Here is a 16,424-nt window from a genome sequence, read left to right on the forward strand (position 1 = left end):
AGTGTTTGGTTTGTCTACTCTGGGCTAATGTGCAAAATGGCAGGTTGAACGGAGGAGGACCTGCTCCGTATGTAGATATAAACGGCTCATTCTAAGGTAATGAAGACACAACTATTCTTCACACTGGACTTTTATAGGTCCAGCATGTAGGACTTGTAGGATCTATTGGCAGGAATGGAACATAATATTCATAATTATGTTTGGATTACTTGAAACTAAGATTTGTTTTCGTCACCTTAGAATGAGCCATTTATATCCACATATGGAGTGGGGCCTCTTCTGGAGTCGGCCATGTTGTTTCCACAGTGGCCCAGAATTGACAAATCAAACACTGGTTCTAGATAGAGTCATTCAAGTTTTTGTGTCGGCCACCGTAGTTCTCCGAAAAGTTTTGCACACGGGAGAAATTTCAGTTCTGCAACCTCATTGCCAGGCTAGCCACTAGGAAATATGAACAAGGCATGGCAAATCAAATGTACTTATACTGCACATTTCAGCAACAAAGCATTTCAAAGTACTTCACATAAAACATCAAAAGCATCAAGACAAGATGCAAAAGAAATGCATCATAAAAGGACTTTTAAAAGCAATTCATTACAGAACAGGGGGACTAAATTTTCAAAATTCAGCCACACCCACACCAGCACCACCAGTGATGCATAGACTTTTGCATGAACGCCCCTGGGCCTTGGGCTGGGGTCATCTGTGCCCTTTGACCCCTCCTAACGACAGGCCTGCCCATTGCAAGATGCCACTAGATCCTACACACTGTACCTTTGATGCTGTCGTTGGTGAGTGTGGAGCTAGTTTTAGATACTTTGTAAACTACTGGATAGATGTGTAATATAGTACTGTGTCATGTCATATGATAAAAAGTAAGTGTAATAAACGTAGTCTGTCTGTCTGTCTCTAAAATGTAGTTGAGTAGAAGTGTAAAGTAGCATAAAATGGAAATACTCAAGTCCATATGTGTTAAAATCATGCTTGAGTACTAGAGTAAATGTCTTTAGATACTTTCCATCACTGACTGTGTAGCTGGAGAGAGACTGGCATTGAAAGGCTTTTTAAATTCAAAGCTTGTGCCCTTCCCTCTCAATTTACATAGTCAGATCACTAACAGCCAGAGCATTGATTTTTACTCCGTTGTGAGTGGGAAAAATGTACAGTAAAAAAAGATGAGGGAGAAGCCCATAATATTTTTTACATAGAAGTCAGCAGTTTTCACTTCTCCATCAGGGCAGCTCACTTCCTTAGAAAGAGACAGACTTAAAAAAATTCAAAAGACGAGGACAGCAGGAGAGCATCGCACAGCTGTGTTTTATTTCTGTGTAAAGCCGCTTCTATCACAGCAGCTGCTTGGGACTGTTTGATGCGTTCTTATGCAGCACGGAGAGTCAGGCTCCAGACTCAGAGTCGTCTGGTCTGCCCATCTGAGATGACATGGCAAGTAATACTCGCATGACTGTCTTTATTTCCTTCCTTCTATCAGAGTCTGTTCACTTCAGCATTCTTCAGGCTCGCGTCATTGCTGTGTTACTTATGGCAGCTATAGTAGTTCCTTCTCTTTGGGTATGTGAATGTCATTTGATTTGGTTCTTGGTGATTATCAATTAAGCAGAGGACTGAGATTTCAGTATTGCCATTGTTTAGACTCGGAGTGTGCTTGTGTGTGTGGGTGTGTGTGTGTGTGTGTGTGTGTGTGTGTGTGTGTGTGTGTGTGTGTTGTGGCTCTAGAGATGGCCCCAGTGCAGAGGGACACACTGTGCAGACAGGTTCACTGTCATGAGATCATCCAGGACTCCTCTCGCCAGTGACAAACCAAAGGAATTGGCAGGTAAAGCTCTGTCTTTTTATGTTTAAGAGCAATGATCATTGTATCAAGAAAGGTGATGACCTATTGTGTCGTGTACGATTAGGACTGGCATGATATCAGAGTTTCACTACACGATTAGCATGGCCAAAAGAGTTCACAATAATGATATTATTGCAGTATTTCTTGAAATTTGGGGAAAAAAGAAGGAATAATTCTATCAGTCAAAGTCAAATTTGGCTTTGTTTATTGAGTATTTTGTCCCTTTTAGGGGAATTGATTACTTACTACTTACTTACACTCGAAATATGAGTGTAGGGAGAAGGGGAGAGAGGATGTAACCATAAATGAACAAAAGCGTGAAAATTACATTTAATGGATCATGAAAAGGCAACCATATGATGCTGATGGAGGGAGACAAACCGAGAACAGACAGAAACAGAAATGATTTAGGAGGCTATGGATTATTTTTCACACGATATTATCATATGTGTATTATTAACATGACATCAATATTTCATTTTTAAACTTTGTGGTTATTGTCAACTTTGGTATCTCGCGACACCCTTTCATAGAGTCCAACTTCCTGGCTATCTGAGCTCTCATATAAAGTTAAGCTCTAATTTTAGGGTATTTATCTGGCCCCACACCATTTCTCTACCATATCTAGGAGTCAGGGTAGTTTTGAAAATGTAAGGAATTAAATCCCCATAGTTATGCCTCTACTGTCACTCCTTTATAAAGCCTTTATTAAAGCAGTGTATGGCAGGAACCTTTTGTCATTGATTGTTACGTGTGAGCGAAGTAGGTTATTTTTCCCTATGAGAAAGCTCAGTCAGTAGTGTCCCTGTACTGCATTTTACTCTCATCCAGCATTTATCTGCTTTATCACACCCAACACAACCCAACCAGGCTGAATAGAAACAAGAACATCACACCCTTGAGTGTTGTGGCTTTCATCCTACAGATTGCTGAGTGACTGAGCGATGTGGCATTTCCCCTCGGACTATAAATCCTGAGCCTGAATGACTCGGGTTACTCAATATGAGCGCTGTGCAGTGGAGTTTTGTCAGTTTTTCACACGTGTCCACCCAAATGTATTACACATCTGCAATGGCTTATAGGTGCAGACAATATGTGCTCTGCATCAAACATTTAATGGCCAGGATGGTGTCAGTTAAATCAAATGTATTGATCTGAGGTTGTACTTCAGGTACAGAGGAGACCATAATCGAATCTCCATGAGCAAACAGCTGGAGGGATTGTGAAGACTGTGGAGCGATGCAGGAGCCAATGTAAAGAAATGGGTGACAAGACAGAGGACACACAGCCAGACATATTTATAGACGGTGAGAAATTGATACTGAGAGTGTACAGCAGGAGGCAGAGAGACAGACAGGAGAGGAGAGGGGAGAGAGAGGGAGTGGGCAGGGCTCTAGGTATGTGAGAACAGCAGCACGCCGGGCCAGTGGGACAGACAGGGGGAGTGAGACGAAAGAAAGGAGGGGAGGCAGAGGAGAGTGTGTGGTTAAGTGCTTGTAAGTGTGCGTGTGTGAAATCAGACAGAGACAGTGTCCAAGTGCTAGACAGTGAGCCGGGGAGAGAGATGCTCGGAGAGGATGAGGAGTAACAGGGCGAGGCAGCAGCGAGAGCCTCTGAGTGTGTGTGTGTGTGTGTGTGTTTGAGGAATAGTGTGTGAACAGAGGGATGCAGTCATGTCTCTGTGAGAGGGAGCAGCACAGCAACGGTAACCATGCTGAGCCCCAAGATAAAACAGGCACGCCGGGGTAAGCGCACTCCCCTTTCCTCCATCCCTTCATCTCTTTTCTGCCTTTCCATGCTCTCTTGCTTCTTTCTCTCTGCAGCCTTCTCTCTTTTTCTCTCGCTGTCTCTGCAGAGCTCCATTTGTCCTGCTGTCTTTGCAATAATGTAACATCAATATTGTTGTCAGTGCTTTCATTGATAATGACATCAAAAAGGGGGGAACAGCGCCATGTTAGTAGCACCGGTGTCATTCTGCATCCCTGTGACAATCAGCAATGACCTGAGGTTTCTTGCATGATCTCAAGTGTTGAGGCTTTATCTTCTGTGTCCAATGCTCATTGAGAGTTAACAGGCTCTACTACGGAGTGATGTAATCCCTCATGTCTCCTCATTATACTGTCCTCATTCCTGGAAGATTTGATCCTGGTGGAGATACTGGGGGTTGTAGTGAACATGGCTGCTGGTAGGATAATCCACCCTCCAACAATGGCCCGCATCCTGACATGTTCACACCTGAGCACATAACCACATCTCTATTTGCTCAGGGTTTATTGGGTTAGTTCTGGGTTGGCGTGGTTTTGACAGGTGACTCTAGATCAGAGGTGGCGAAAGGAATGCAGGGCTCTCCGCTCCTGTAAATCACAACAGCTGACTGTCAAACATAGTTCCTCTAACGCCGGGTAAAACCCACTTGTGATCAGTGAAGTCGGGACGCCGCACATACATGCTTCTCACATGACTGCGTGAAGATGAATAAGGAAGCTGTAAATCACAGGAACAACCCCTGGCACTGAAGATCATCATGATGCGGAGTATAAATACTTGCTGTGCTCGTCGTAGCAGGTGGTTGCTATAGACAACCGACACACGCTGTGTCAGGTGACCTGGGGAGTTGTGACAGTTGCCAGCTTATCTCAAAGAAATGGATTAGTATTGGGTTATAGGGAAGATTATCCACAAAATTGCTGTTACAGTGGCATTTCCACCCTGACAGGAGAGTGTCTTTCACATCTTTGTATGAAAATGGACATCCCAGAGTAATGTATTGGCTAGCAGCAGCTCCAAGAATCCTTCCTTGTGTGTGTGTGTTTAGGCATGCTGTTGTTTTATTTCTCACCTGGCAGCCGTCTTATTCTAAACCAGCAGTAAAAGTAAGGCCATAAAAGATGATGGGAAGGAGAGGTGCCTCGTCCTTCTCCTTGAGCACAGTTGGAGAGTGCAGTAGCCACTTCACTTTGCTTGCCACATTTTGTGCGCTTGCCATCTCTCATTTGCTGTAATGGTATTCTCCTTTGATTAGATTCCCAGCTCTGCTCTCCTCTGACCCTTTTATGCAGCATCATACAGCATCACAGAGCTGGATCTGCACTCAGAAGCCGAGATATCGGAGCAGAATCCTAAAGTAGTTAAGTGGTGTAGGGACTTACAGGAAGTTACTGGTAAAACTCGGATGTGGTTGAGGCTTCTATCATTATCCGTGTGGCTGAATAACTGCCAATATGAGGACGTTTGAATTAATAATACAGTGCTTTTGTCAAGAAATGATTATGTTGAGACACCATAGGCGCAAAATTACCATTAAGACTTCATGACATTTTATAATTTCCTAAAGATTTTACTAATGAGACTTTGTCCAATCTGAAGGTTTGATGCTGCACCATATTCATCAGAAAATATAAACATGATCTCATTTATATGATAGTAAAAAAAAAAGCCCATGAATATGTGTGTGATTATGAATGATCAATGATAAATCATACCAATATTAGCTGAATAATTTAATTCTTAATATGAAGTAAATTGCAGAATTTAATATCTAAAAGTTTTACTAGTGGTGATGGAAAGGACCTTAGTACATGTCGTCAAGTACAGTACAAACTTGTAGTGTACAGTAGGTTATTATGTCCAAGTCATTGTGTTTTAAATGTTGTACATCACTACATTTCAGATGGAAAAACTGCTTTTTACTCCTTTTCATTTGACAGCTATAACTACTTTACAGATTAATATTGTAAATGTGATGCACTCTGTTAGATTAAATTACCCAACAGTAAATAATGTAGTTAAAATTTGCTCCACTGCGACCAAACATAACAGCCAAATGCTACAGTAATGCATCGTTAATAATTAATGTGGTTATGATGTAATGTAACACTGACTGGGGCCATTTTCATACTGTACATAACAAGTGCTGGAATATTACTAAGTACACATTTGAGGTACTGTTCTGCACTGTATGCCTCTACCACAGTACAGTTCAGAGGGTAATATTGTACTTCTTACTCCACTACATTGATTTTACAACTTTATTCACTACTTTCTTTATAGATTAAGATATTGCATTCAAAATATATGATCAGTTTATAAAACATTATGCACTGTTATAGATTAATCTACCCAAAAGCACACATGATGGTGAAAATTAGCTCCACGTCACCTGACTACAACAGTAATACGCTGCGTACACATTTAATCAATATAAATAACTCATTGATATAATATACACTCATGAAATGGTCACAGGTGCCTTTCTTTGCATTATTAGTACTTTTACTTTTGAGAGGCTACTTTAAAGGGACAGTTCACCCCAAAATCCAAAAACATATTTTTCCTTTTACCTGTGTTTATTTATCTAGATTGTTTTGGTGTGAGTTGCTGAGTGTTGGAGATATGGACTGCATGCATCTACTGCTAGTCTACCTAGCACCACTGAGCTAGCTGAGGACGCACACTTCCTTCTGCAAAGTGATAAGGCTGGGGGGGTGTAGTTCAGTAGAAATTAAATAGTTCCTACATGAAACTGCTCACAACAAGGTCTGTGGATTATGTCAACTAACCAGGTCATGATTTCTGGAAAGAGACATTGCTGTATAGGTTTTTTTCATGTATTTTAATAAGGCATGCTTCAACTCATGGATGAGAGGTTTGCGTTGTGGCAGCACAAGATGTAAACATTAATGGCATCGTCCTCGGCTGAGCTGTGATGTTAGCTAGCTCAGTGGTGCTAGGTGAGCTAGCAGTAGATGCACACTTCCTTCTGTGATACAGTGGGTGGGTGTAGTTCAATAGAAAGAAAATAGTTACTACATGAAATTGCTTACAACAAATTTTGATGATTATTTTGAGTAACCAGGTCATGATTTCTGGAAAGAGACATTGATGTTGAGTTTTTCAGATGTGTTTTTTGGCGCTTTGAGCACCACAAGCTGAGTGCCATCTAGTTCCATTATATTCAAGAGAAGGCAGACATCTCTACAGCTGATATCTCCAACACTCAGACACTTACACCACACAATCTAGACTGGTAAACAGCACTACAGGTGAGAGGAAAATATGCATTTTTGATTTTTGGGTGAACTGTCCCTTAAAATACATTCTCTTGATAATATTTTAATATTTTACTAATCTAAAATTTTGAATGCAGAACTTTTACCTGTAATTTTGTGTCTGTAAAAAGTGTGGCATTATATGGGTTGTAAGTACAAGATCTGAATACTTCTTCCAACACTGATTATCACTAATAATGTTATAGTTTATTATGTTATTAAATATGAGGTGATGCACTTTGAGTAACATTATTTCCTGAAAGGGCAACACTTTGATCCGTGTACACTAACAGTTCTTTGCTGACAGTAGATTTAAAAAAACAAAGCAGTTCCTCTTTGAGATTTCCTGCCTCTTTTTGTACGAAACACGGCCACGTCCGCTGTATTTATAGCTCCTGCTCTGCCTGCTCCTGCTGTCAGCGTACAGTTTTGTTAATGACTGCTTCACGTGGTCTCTGGTCTTGTCCCTTCCCAGCAATCATGACTCTGCAAATGAAGGACATCCAGAAAGGGGAGAAATGAAAAGAGGAGTCCAGACAGAGAGCTGATAAGCGAGAGAGAAAGAGAGGAAGCAGGAGAGAGATTTCAGTCCAGGCCCTTGCAGATACCTTCACTGCTGTCCTCAGCAGAAAGCAAGATGCAATTAACAGGAAAAAAAGACGCCATTGATTTCTCTCTCCTCTCCATCTGCCGTCTGTTTATCTCTCTCCCTCTCTCTCCCTCTCCCTGACTCCCCAGGGATCACTCTACTGTCACTGTTTTTGCTCTATACCTTTGGCATACCTATGCTAATATACTATAATCCAGGCTTGTAATCGGTCTGTAGCAGTTAAAACGCAACCTGATCCAAAGCAAAACTCTTCTCTGCACCGCAATGAAATTAGAAATGATAAATGCCCTCATTAATATCTGAAGCACATAATAAAATGTAATGGAATAGAGAGATAGATTTCATGTTAAAGCAGGATGTCTGCGCTGCAAAATGGAGGACATGCCTTGGTAGATTGACTTATGAGGAAATCTGGATGCATGGTCAAGCCTGTGGGCTTAGCTGAACCCAAGAGAGACTTCTGTGAATAATGATTCAGGATCGTCTGTGGGTGAATTTTTAGAATAATGGCAAAACAACATAGACAGAAAATCCTAAAATAACATGAATCCTCTGTCTTCATGTAACTGTATGCCTTTATCTCACTCTGTCTTTCTTTTATTCTTATGCTCATGTAGCACGGTCCAAGAGCATGGTGCTCGGAGAGTTGTCTCGGGTCTCCAGGCCCTGCTCTCCTCTGGATCAGGAGAAAGCACTGAAGGCAGGCTGGCTGAAGAGACAGCGGAGTATCATGAAAAACTGGCAGCTGCGATGGTTTGTCCTGAGGACCGAAGCTCTGTATTTCTACAAGGACCAGGATGAAACTAAGGCACAGGTGACGCTCACAGAATAACACATGTACAAGACAGTTACCAGATGTCACCTGGTGCCCCAGGAGGCTGCACTGCTGCGTGCTCGGATTAATTCTGGTTGGAAGCCTGATACATATTCAAGCTTCATTAATTTGACTGGTTAGTGTTTTCCCTCCGGGCCAGTCGATCCATTGTGCTATCCAACTGTGTAAACGGCTTATTGATTCCTTTAAATCAGGCAGCAAAATACATGTTGTAGCCCTCTAGTAAAATGTAGCACTTCTCTGCATTATGTGACAGTGACTTTTAAAGCTACATGCTGTTATCTTTTTTTTTTTTTTTGAAGGAAAACCCACAAAATTATCATTTGTATATGAATTACTTACCTCGGGTTACACTGAGGACAATGTTTTTCTCACAAGCCTCTAAGGTAAACAAGGAATCCAAAAATGGAGAAAATTATTGATAATTCGGGTTGGATTGGGACAACAAAGCTATATCCAAACATACGTTAACAAACGCTCACATTTAAGCATTAACAGTCTCACATGGAAAAGTAACCCACCTGGGCAAGTGTGTGTGTTTTTTAACTCCAATAATGGAATTTACGAGCAGAATACTCGAGCAGTAATGTTTTAAATCGGAAGGTTTTGGCGTAAATGCATGGGTTTGGGAAGTACTCAGCATACAACTGGATAAATGAGACTTGAATTATACTGCACAAATTGTACAAGAGTTTGTAAACAGATTTTTTAATATAGTTTTGCTGTTGTTAATTGTGGCCCCCATTCACTCCAATTCATCAAGAATTTTCTCTATATTTTGATTCTTCGTTCACCATGGAGGAATGCGAGAAAAACAAAGTTTTCCTCATGAATTTAAGATAACATGAGGTGAGTAACTGATATACAAATGATCATTTTGTGGGTGGAGTGTTCCTTTAAGACAACCCCATACTCTCCATTAATGTTATAGTGTGTTGTTATTGCCCTGACACACACCGATAATGTGGTAACTAGCTGCCCTGTGGTTCTGCTGTAAGCACTTAGTAGGTGACCTTTGAGCCTATCTATGCTGGAACGATCAGAAATGCACAGTACAGGAAGCTCCACAGGGATAAATAGATGAAGAGATGTTTCCCTGAGTCATCCCTCCCTCCATCATCATTACCTCCCTCTGTTGGACAGATGCCCAGAGCTCAGTGTACTCAGAACGCTATAATGTTTAACATGCACTACACGTCCAAGTCCAGAACCACTAATTGATTTCTTGTTTGGCCCTTGAATACCGTTAGTACAGGTGTTTTCCTCATGCCTGGCCGCCTGTCAGTCTTTCTTTCTATCTGTCTGTCTCACACCTTCCTCTCCTTTCTCCCGCAGGGTTGTATTCCTCTTCAGGGCAGTCAGGTCAATGAGCTGCCTGCCAATCAGGATGAGCCTGGTCGTCACCCGTTTGAAATCGTTCCAGGTGAGTTGGCACAGACGACTTGGTGTGCAAGGAAGCGAGTCAGTAAGTAAGGCTTGTTCAAGTGATGCTGAGCCATCTGTTTATTACTAAGTGTCATCCAAGACAAGATTTTTTTAAAAGGTGTATGTTAAACTAAATCCTGAGGTGATGAAGCACATCTGATATAACTTCTCACCAGTACCAAAACTTATAATGTTGTTTTGCAAAAAAGACATCAAGATTAAAGCTGGAGTCTGACTAAGAGTGCCACAGAGGGTGATGAAACCCAAATCATCAACATCAGTGCATATACCACAACCACTAGAACGTAAACCTGATACCAGGTTTGCTGTTAATCCAAAATGGCATCTCTCTGTGTTGCTTGAAATTATGATCATACCATACACACAGCAGGTAATTTCCACTGCGTAAACCTCGCCGCCACAGAGTCAAAGTGATGGATGGAAAACAGAAGTAAACCAATAGCTACATATGAGTCACAGGCCTCAACGCATGCATGAAATATGCAGAACAGCAGAAAGGATGTGATTTCCACGGTCGTGTGTCCGAGGGTACAACAACGGCTTCATTCATTTCTGCTGTTGACAGCGTGGGGTTGGCATGATTACAGTCCGAACAGTGGACAGTATGTACAGTAGAGAGATCAGAAGAAGAAAGAAAGAAAGAAAGAAAGAAAGAAAGAAAGAAAGAAAGAAAGAAAGAAAGAAAGAAAGAAGTTGGAAGACATGATACAGTTTGCTTAGTTACTGGCTGTGATGGTAGTGTCTCTGTATGAATCTCATGGACTAGCATCTTGGGTTGTATCAGCATAGGTTCACGTGCAAGCACCCGGTCTTCGTAAGGGTCACCACTGCTCAGTTCTACTGAGGGCAGAAGTTCAACATGGGTGATTACTGCAGCAGGTTGAGTAACATCCTGAGAATTTATCCTGGGGATGTTTCCATTAATGATTGTAGTAAGTACATTTTTTAAACTTTGATCATCCATGAGGGGGATGTATTGTAGAAATACTGTAACGCCACAAGTCTCCCCCTGCGACTCTCTGTGTTGCCCGGATTAACAGGGTCTTTGTGTATTGTATCAAAGGTCCTGTAGAGAAAAAAAAAATATTTCATAGAAACACCGTGCACAAAAACACTTGTGACATTTTCACCTATCATGTCTGACAACACTGGTATGTCATCTCTCTCTCTGTTCTGCTGCATTGTCTCAGCTTTTGGTGGAGCATAAAAAGTAAAGTAAGCTCTTCCTCACTGAATGTACAGCACATTACCTGTGTTTAGAATTACATGAATGTCAGCAGATTTAGCAGCTACTGCAGGGCTGCGTCGGGCCAAATGGAACACACTGCATCATTATCACATGTGATCTCTGCTGTGTGTGTAAAACATTTAGGCTGTAGCAGTTTAGTGTTTTTAATTATGCATGTGGCCTTTCTGTGTTTTTGTATGTTTATGCATCTTTAAGGACCATTCCAGTGTTTACAGATGTTTTAACTCATTTGCTATGTAGACAGGGGGCTACCTGAGTCAATATTATATTGATAATTCAGGCAGCACATTTTAAACGTATTGCAGCTCTGCAATTCTGCAGTTTGATATTGATCTGTGATCACTTTTTAAATAATGAACTATGCAGAATTGTTGACTAACACATGCAGTGGTGTGCAATGATCTGGAACATGAATGTTTTCCTCATCCCAGGCAGCTGCTGGTTTCAAATCATCTCACAGCAGCATTAAACTCAATTTTGATGGTCGTGAAAAAAGATAAGATGCTTATTCTGATATATTACCCTCAGTTCACCATAAGGCCGTCACCATACAATAAAATGGAGACCAATAGCTGCTTGTAAATTAAGAAAAACCCATTCAGAATCTAAAAGACAACACTGTGCTTTGGAAAATGGTTGGCAGTCATGCAAACGATGTGTAATTTGTAGCAAATGAGGTAAAACATGCAAACACACCAGTATGGTCTCATAACAGTTGCTGAGGAAAAGGTCCTGGACAGAAAGACAAAAGAGACATGGTGAGAGGCATGGTGCATTTGCTGGTGTCCACAGGGAACACTACGCTTTCTGGGTCATTTCTCTCACACACAACACACTATGCACCACAATGCAGGACGTAGTAATGAATGCAGGTACTGATAGCAACCCCTACCAAACCCACTCGCAAAAATCTGTGTCTTTTGGATTGCATTTATAGGAAGGATTTCATCACTAAGAACATTTTCATGAATGGTGGCTTTGCTGCTTTTATCTCCATCTGTAACTGAGTAATGCTTCCACCTCTTCAAAAGCAAGCGATTAAAAAGTCACTGAAAGGGAGAGAATTTCACAAAGTGTAATCAAAGCTAAACTGAAATAAACTAGAATGTCAAACTAAAATGTCAAAGCGGGTGGTATCAAGCTGTATGCAGCCAGAGGAAGGAGAGGCAGGGAGGCAGAGCTGCATGGCTGCCTCTTTGTACTTTACAGGGGTGCTGGAGCTAATAAGGTTGTATTGGAAATACTGAGAGTTCTAGTTGGTAAAAGCGACTTCTTCGCAGATGATACAGTTTGTGTGATCAGCAAAGTGTCTTTAAAAGTGATATCTGCTCTGTGAGTGTATTCACATATTTGAAGCACAGTGGCTTTGAGGTGTGTTAGTCATTTTGTCCTATTGATCCAGAAAGTAATGAAATATGTTTGTGTTTTCAGGGGGAGCTGGAGAAAAGGATCGAACAGGCATAAGCCACGAATCATTCCTGCTGATGGCCAACTCTCAGAGTGACATGGAGGAGTGGGTCAGAGCTATACGTAGAGTCATATGGGCTCCGCTTGGAGGAGGTGTGATTATTAAACATTCACGCAAACACAACAAAAATTAAGCAAATATATTATTAATACTTTAAAGAGGGGACGTAAACTTCTTTGGTACACACAAGGAAACATTTTGTGCTACTAATGACCTGATTTAATTTTCTGTATGGCTGCAGGTGTCTTTGGGCAGCACCTAGAGGAGACAATGTTATACGAGGCCCAGTGTGGCCCTCAGCGGCTGGTCCCTGTGTTGGTCGAACAGTGCGTGTGTTTCATACGCGAACATGGGCTCCAGGAGGAGGGTCTTTTCAGGGCCCCTGGACAGACCAATCATGTTCGAGAGCTGCAGGATGCATTTGACCGTGGCGAGAAGCCAGTATTTGACAGGTGATGCAATGGGAGGGGGCATTTTATCTACAATAGCATGCCAAGCAATCATCTGTTCGTAACTGTATGTCTACTCTCTGTTTCTTACAGTACCACAGATGTCCACACAGTGGCATCGCTACTAAAGCTGTACATACGGGAACTGCCGGAGCCTATAATCCCATTCTCCAAATACACACAGTTTCTCTCCTGTGCTCCACTTCTTACCAAGGACAAAGCAATGGTAATTACATGTCTGCTTAACATTTAACTTGTGTATTTCCTGTTCCTATTGCCTTGACAATAAACATGTCTTATTTTTCTTCAAGGGTATTGTAGAGCTTGGCAAACAGGTGAAATCCCTTCCTCAGGTCAACTACAACCTCCTCACATACATCTGCAAGTAAGTCATCACCGCCCTGTTGTCTGCTGTATATTTCAGTAGTTGCTGAGCCCACAGATATGACTGTGATGGGGTTTTTTGTTGCTGCTATGTCACATTCACTGTTTGATGATTGAGGATTTGTCGGCCTGTCACACAAGAGAAATAACATTCATTACACCCACACCCTCGTCATCAGGGGAAGTGACATCACATTGATTGACTCTGAGTGTATAATTGCATGTCTTCTCTGCCTTCTGCATCTATTTAAATATCATCAGCTGAACCCACACACCAGCCAGAATCATGACTCAGTCCTCCTTTTCATTAGTTTGAATTTTACTAGACAGGAACAGAAGGAGGGATGATTTTACACAAGTTCTGCTTTTGCTACTTTCTTCTCAGGTTTCTGGATGAGGTTCAATCTCACTCCAATGAGAATAAGATGAGTGTTCAGAATCTGGCTACTGTGTTTGGACCCAATATCCTTCGACCCAGAGTTGAGGATCCAGTAACCATGATGGAGGGTTGGTGACAATGTCAACATATGTTAGTGAGACAGGCCACCCCAAAATAAAATATATATTATATATTTTATCCTCTTACCTGCTATTTATTAATCTAGTTTTGGTTTGAGTTGAAGATATTGGCCATAGAGATGTCTTCCTTCTCTTGAATACAATGGAACTAGATGGCACTCTGCTTGAGGTGCTCAAAGCACCAAAAAAATACATTTGAAAAACTCAACAGCAATGTCTCTTTACAGAAATCATAACCTGGTTACTTCATATAGTCCACAGACTGTGTTGTGAGCAGTTTAATGTAGGAACTATTTCCTGTCTACCGATCAACCATGTCAACTGTTTCACCTTGCAGAAGAAAGCATGCATCTACTGCTAGACTAGCTAGCACCACTGAGCTAGCTAACATTACAGCTCAGCTGAAGAGGATGGCATTAATATTTATATCTTGCGCTGTTTCGAGCCTCTCATCCATAAGTAGATCCACACTTCCCTCTGTGAAGTGATATGGTGGGCAGTTGTAGTTCCATAGAAAGAAAATAGATCTGCATCTGTGGATTATGTTGAGTAACCAGGTCATAATTTCTGGAATGAGACATTGCTGTTGAGTTTGTTTTAATGTATTTTTTTGGCACTTTAACTACCACAAGCTGAGTGCCATCTGGTTTCAATATATTCAAGAGACAGCAGACTTCTCTACGGCTGATGTCTCCAACACTCAGACACTCAAACCAAAACAATCTAGACTGATAAATAGCACGTAAGAGGAGAGGAAAAATATGTATTTCTGATTTGGGGTGAATTGTCTCCTTGACCTGCAGACTATAGTTGCTTTCCAATATAGTTCAATGTACAATGCCATGAAACATTTCAGGCAGGTAAATACTTATGTGTATATGTCTTCCACAGGAAGTTCACAGGTGCAGCACCTCATGACTGTGCTGATCAGTGAGCACGCCCGACTTTACCAACGGGAGGAGCCAGAAACTGAGGCCGATATTCCTCCGCAGCAGCAGCTGAGCCCTATTCAGCGGTGCAAAGTGGAATGGGTCTCACAGGAAGACACTGACACCCCACCTTCCTCAGGTACAGGCTCCAAAACCCCCAAAGAAGAGCCCCAACCTTCCACCCCTTCTTCCGACAGTAAGCTGATTGCACCAAGCCCAGTTACAACCTCGGAGAAGGTTGAGGATGGTCAAATTGAAGGGAAGGGCAAAGGTCAGTCAGAAGTGGATGGAAAAGCAGATAGCAAAACTGAAGGGAAAGGTGGAAGTGAAGTAGCTGTTAGCCCCAGTAAACAGTCTAAAGCCCTGCCCTCCTGGAGGTGCTCCTTCAAAGGCAGTACAGCATCTGGGGGGCCCAGGGGGAAAATAGGGGGGTCGGCAGGTGATGTGTCGGCAGCTGGTGGAAGTAACTGGTTGATGAACGGCTTGTCGTCCCTCCGAGTTCACAGGCGTACAACCTCATCTGGTGAAAGACTTAAAGACTCTAATCTAAAGGATTCAACCCTTTCCCTTAAAGAGACCACTCTTAAGGACACACAGAGAGACTCTGATGACGACTCCTCTCAAATGCCTCTGTCTCATAGAGCCCTCCTCCAATCCCACAGACTGTCTGCCTATGACAATGTTGCCCCATCTAGTCTAAGCCTGCCTGCTGACACCTCCTCCATCTGGACGTCCTTTGAGATCTCGCTGGCCGAGCCAGAGGGAACCGACAAGGCAGTAAAATTAGAGCAGGGTCAAGAGAAACCCACAGAGGCCAGGGACAGTACAAGTACTCTGGATCAAAGTGCAAGCGGTGCTGAGGATGATCTCACAGGAACAAATGAAGGTCTCTCCAACATGCTGACTGAGCTCAAGCAGGAGCTGAAGAAGCAGAGGATGAGCTACGAAACCTGCATTCGCAAGTAAGTATGAGTCACTCATCATTTCCTGTCAAATCACTCATTAAAATCACCACAAGTTGTTATTTATAACCTCCTCTTCTCTTTTTTGAGGTTGGAGGAATCCTGTTCTAAGTACCAGTTCCAGGTAAACCGCCTCGAGGAGGAGCTGGACCAGGAGAAGAAGAAGTTCCACATGCTGGAGATCCGACTCAGGAACTCGGAGCGGGCACATCAAGACGCAGAGAACCGAAACGTTCTCCTCCAGAAAGAGATGGAGGAGTTCTTCAAAACCCTCGGAGATCTGACCACAGGAGGAACACAGACCAACTAGACCAGACCAACCTGCCTTCATCTGGTCCATCAGAGGAGGAGGAGCTTGAATACTGGGAAGACCAGCCAGCCCCAAAGCTTTTAAGACCAAATACCTCTAGTGCAGTACTATTTGCCATCGTGTCCTCTTTAGTACAGCCGTCTTGTGCCTACACTGACCAGTGCCGGTGCCAAACGAGAACTCCTCTGGACCAAGCAAGCATTTTACCATTCCTTACCATGTTACATCATAGGTCATGTAGCTGATTATTTATTGACTAAATTCCTCTTTAAGAAAGCAGAAAAAGCCTTATTGACGATATGAGGTATAGTTTTCCCATACACACCCTGTTCAGTCCCCCTTAAAACTCATAGTCTTGAAAAA

At 42.2% G+C, this 16,424-nt stretch overlaps 1 protein-coding gene across 4 annotated transcripts; it reads left to right on the forward strand.

The window, feature by feature from the left end:
- The first annotated feature begins 1,294 nt into the window (after positions 1 to 1,294).
- arhgap22 (Rho GTPase activating protein 22) lies at positions 1,295 to 16,304 on the forward strand. 4 transcript variants are annotated; one of them, XM_050070759.1, is made up of 12 exons: positions 1,552 to 1,569; positions 1,735 to 1,834; positions 3,024 to 3,159; positions 8,128 to 8,324; positions 9,681 to 9,768; positions 12,472 to 12,600; positions 12,750 to 12,960; positions 13,051 to 13,183; positions 13,269 to 13,342; positions 13,727 to 13,848; positions 14,752 to 15,751; positions 15,842 to 16,304. In XM_050070759.1, exons 3-12 carry the CDS (start codon positions 3,114 to 3,116, stop codon positions 16,059 to 16,061), a joined length of 2,220 nt encoding a protein of 739 aa, XP_049926716.1. In that variant the 5' UTR covers positions 1,552 to 1,569; positions 1,735 to 1,834; positions 3,024 to 3,113; the 3' UTR covers positions 16,062 to 16,304. The 4 variants fall into 4 exon arrangements, with proteins under 4 accessions (XP_049926715.1, XP_049926714.1, XP_049926716.1 ...); XM_050070758.1 differs by lacking the exons at positions 1,552 to 1,569; positions 3,024 to 3,159 and adding an exon at positions 1,295 to 1,443; XM_050070757.1 differs by lacking the exon at positions 3,024 to 3,159 and having other exon boundaries at positions 1,517 to 1,569.
- Positions 16,305 to 16,424: the final 120 nt, after the last annotated feature.

This window comes from Epinephelus moara, chromosome 19 (genome assembly GCF_006386435.1).
Source record: "Epinephelus moara isolate mb chromosome 19, YSFRI_EMoa_1.0, whole genome shotgun sequence".
Classification (NCBI taxonomy): domain Eukaryota; kingdom Metazoa; phylum Chordata; class Actinopteri; order Perciformes; family Serranidae; genus Epinephelus; species Epinephelus moara.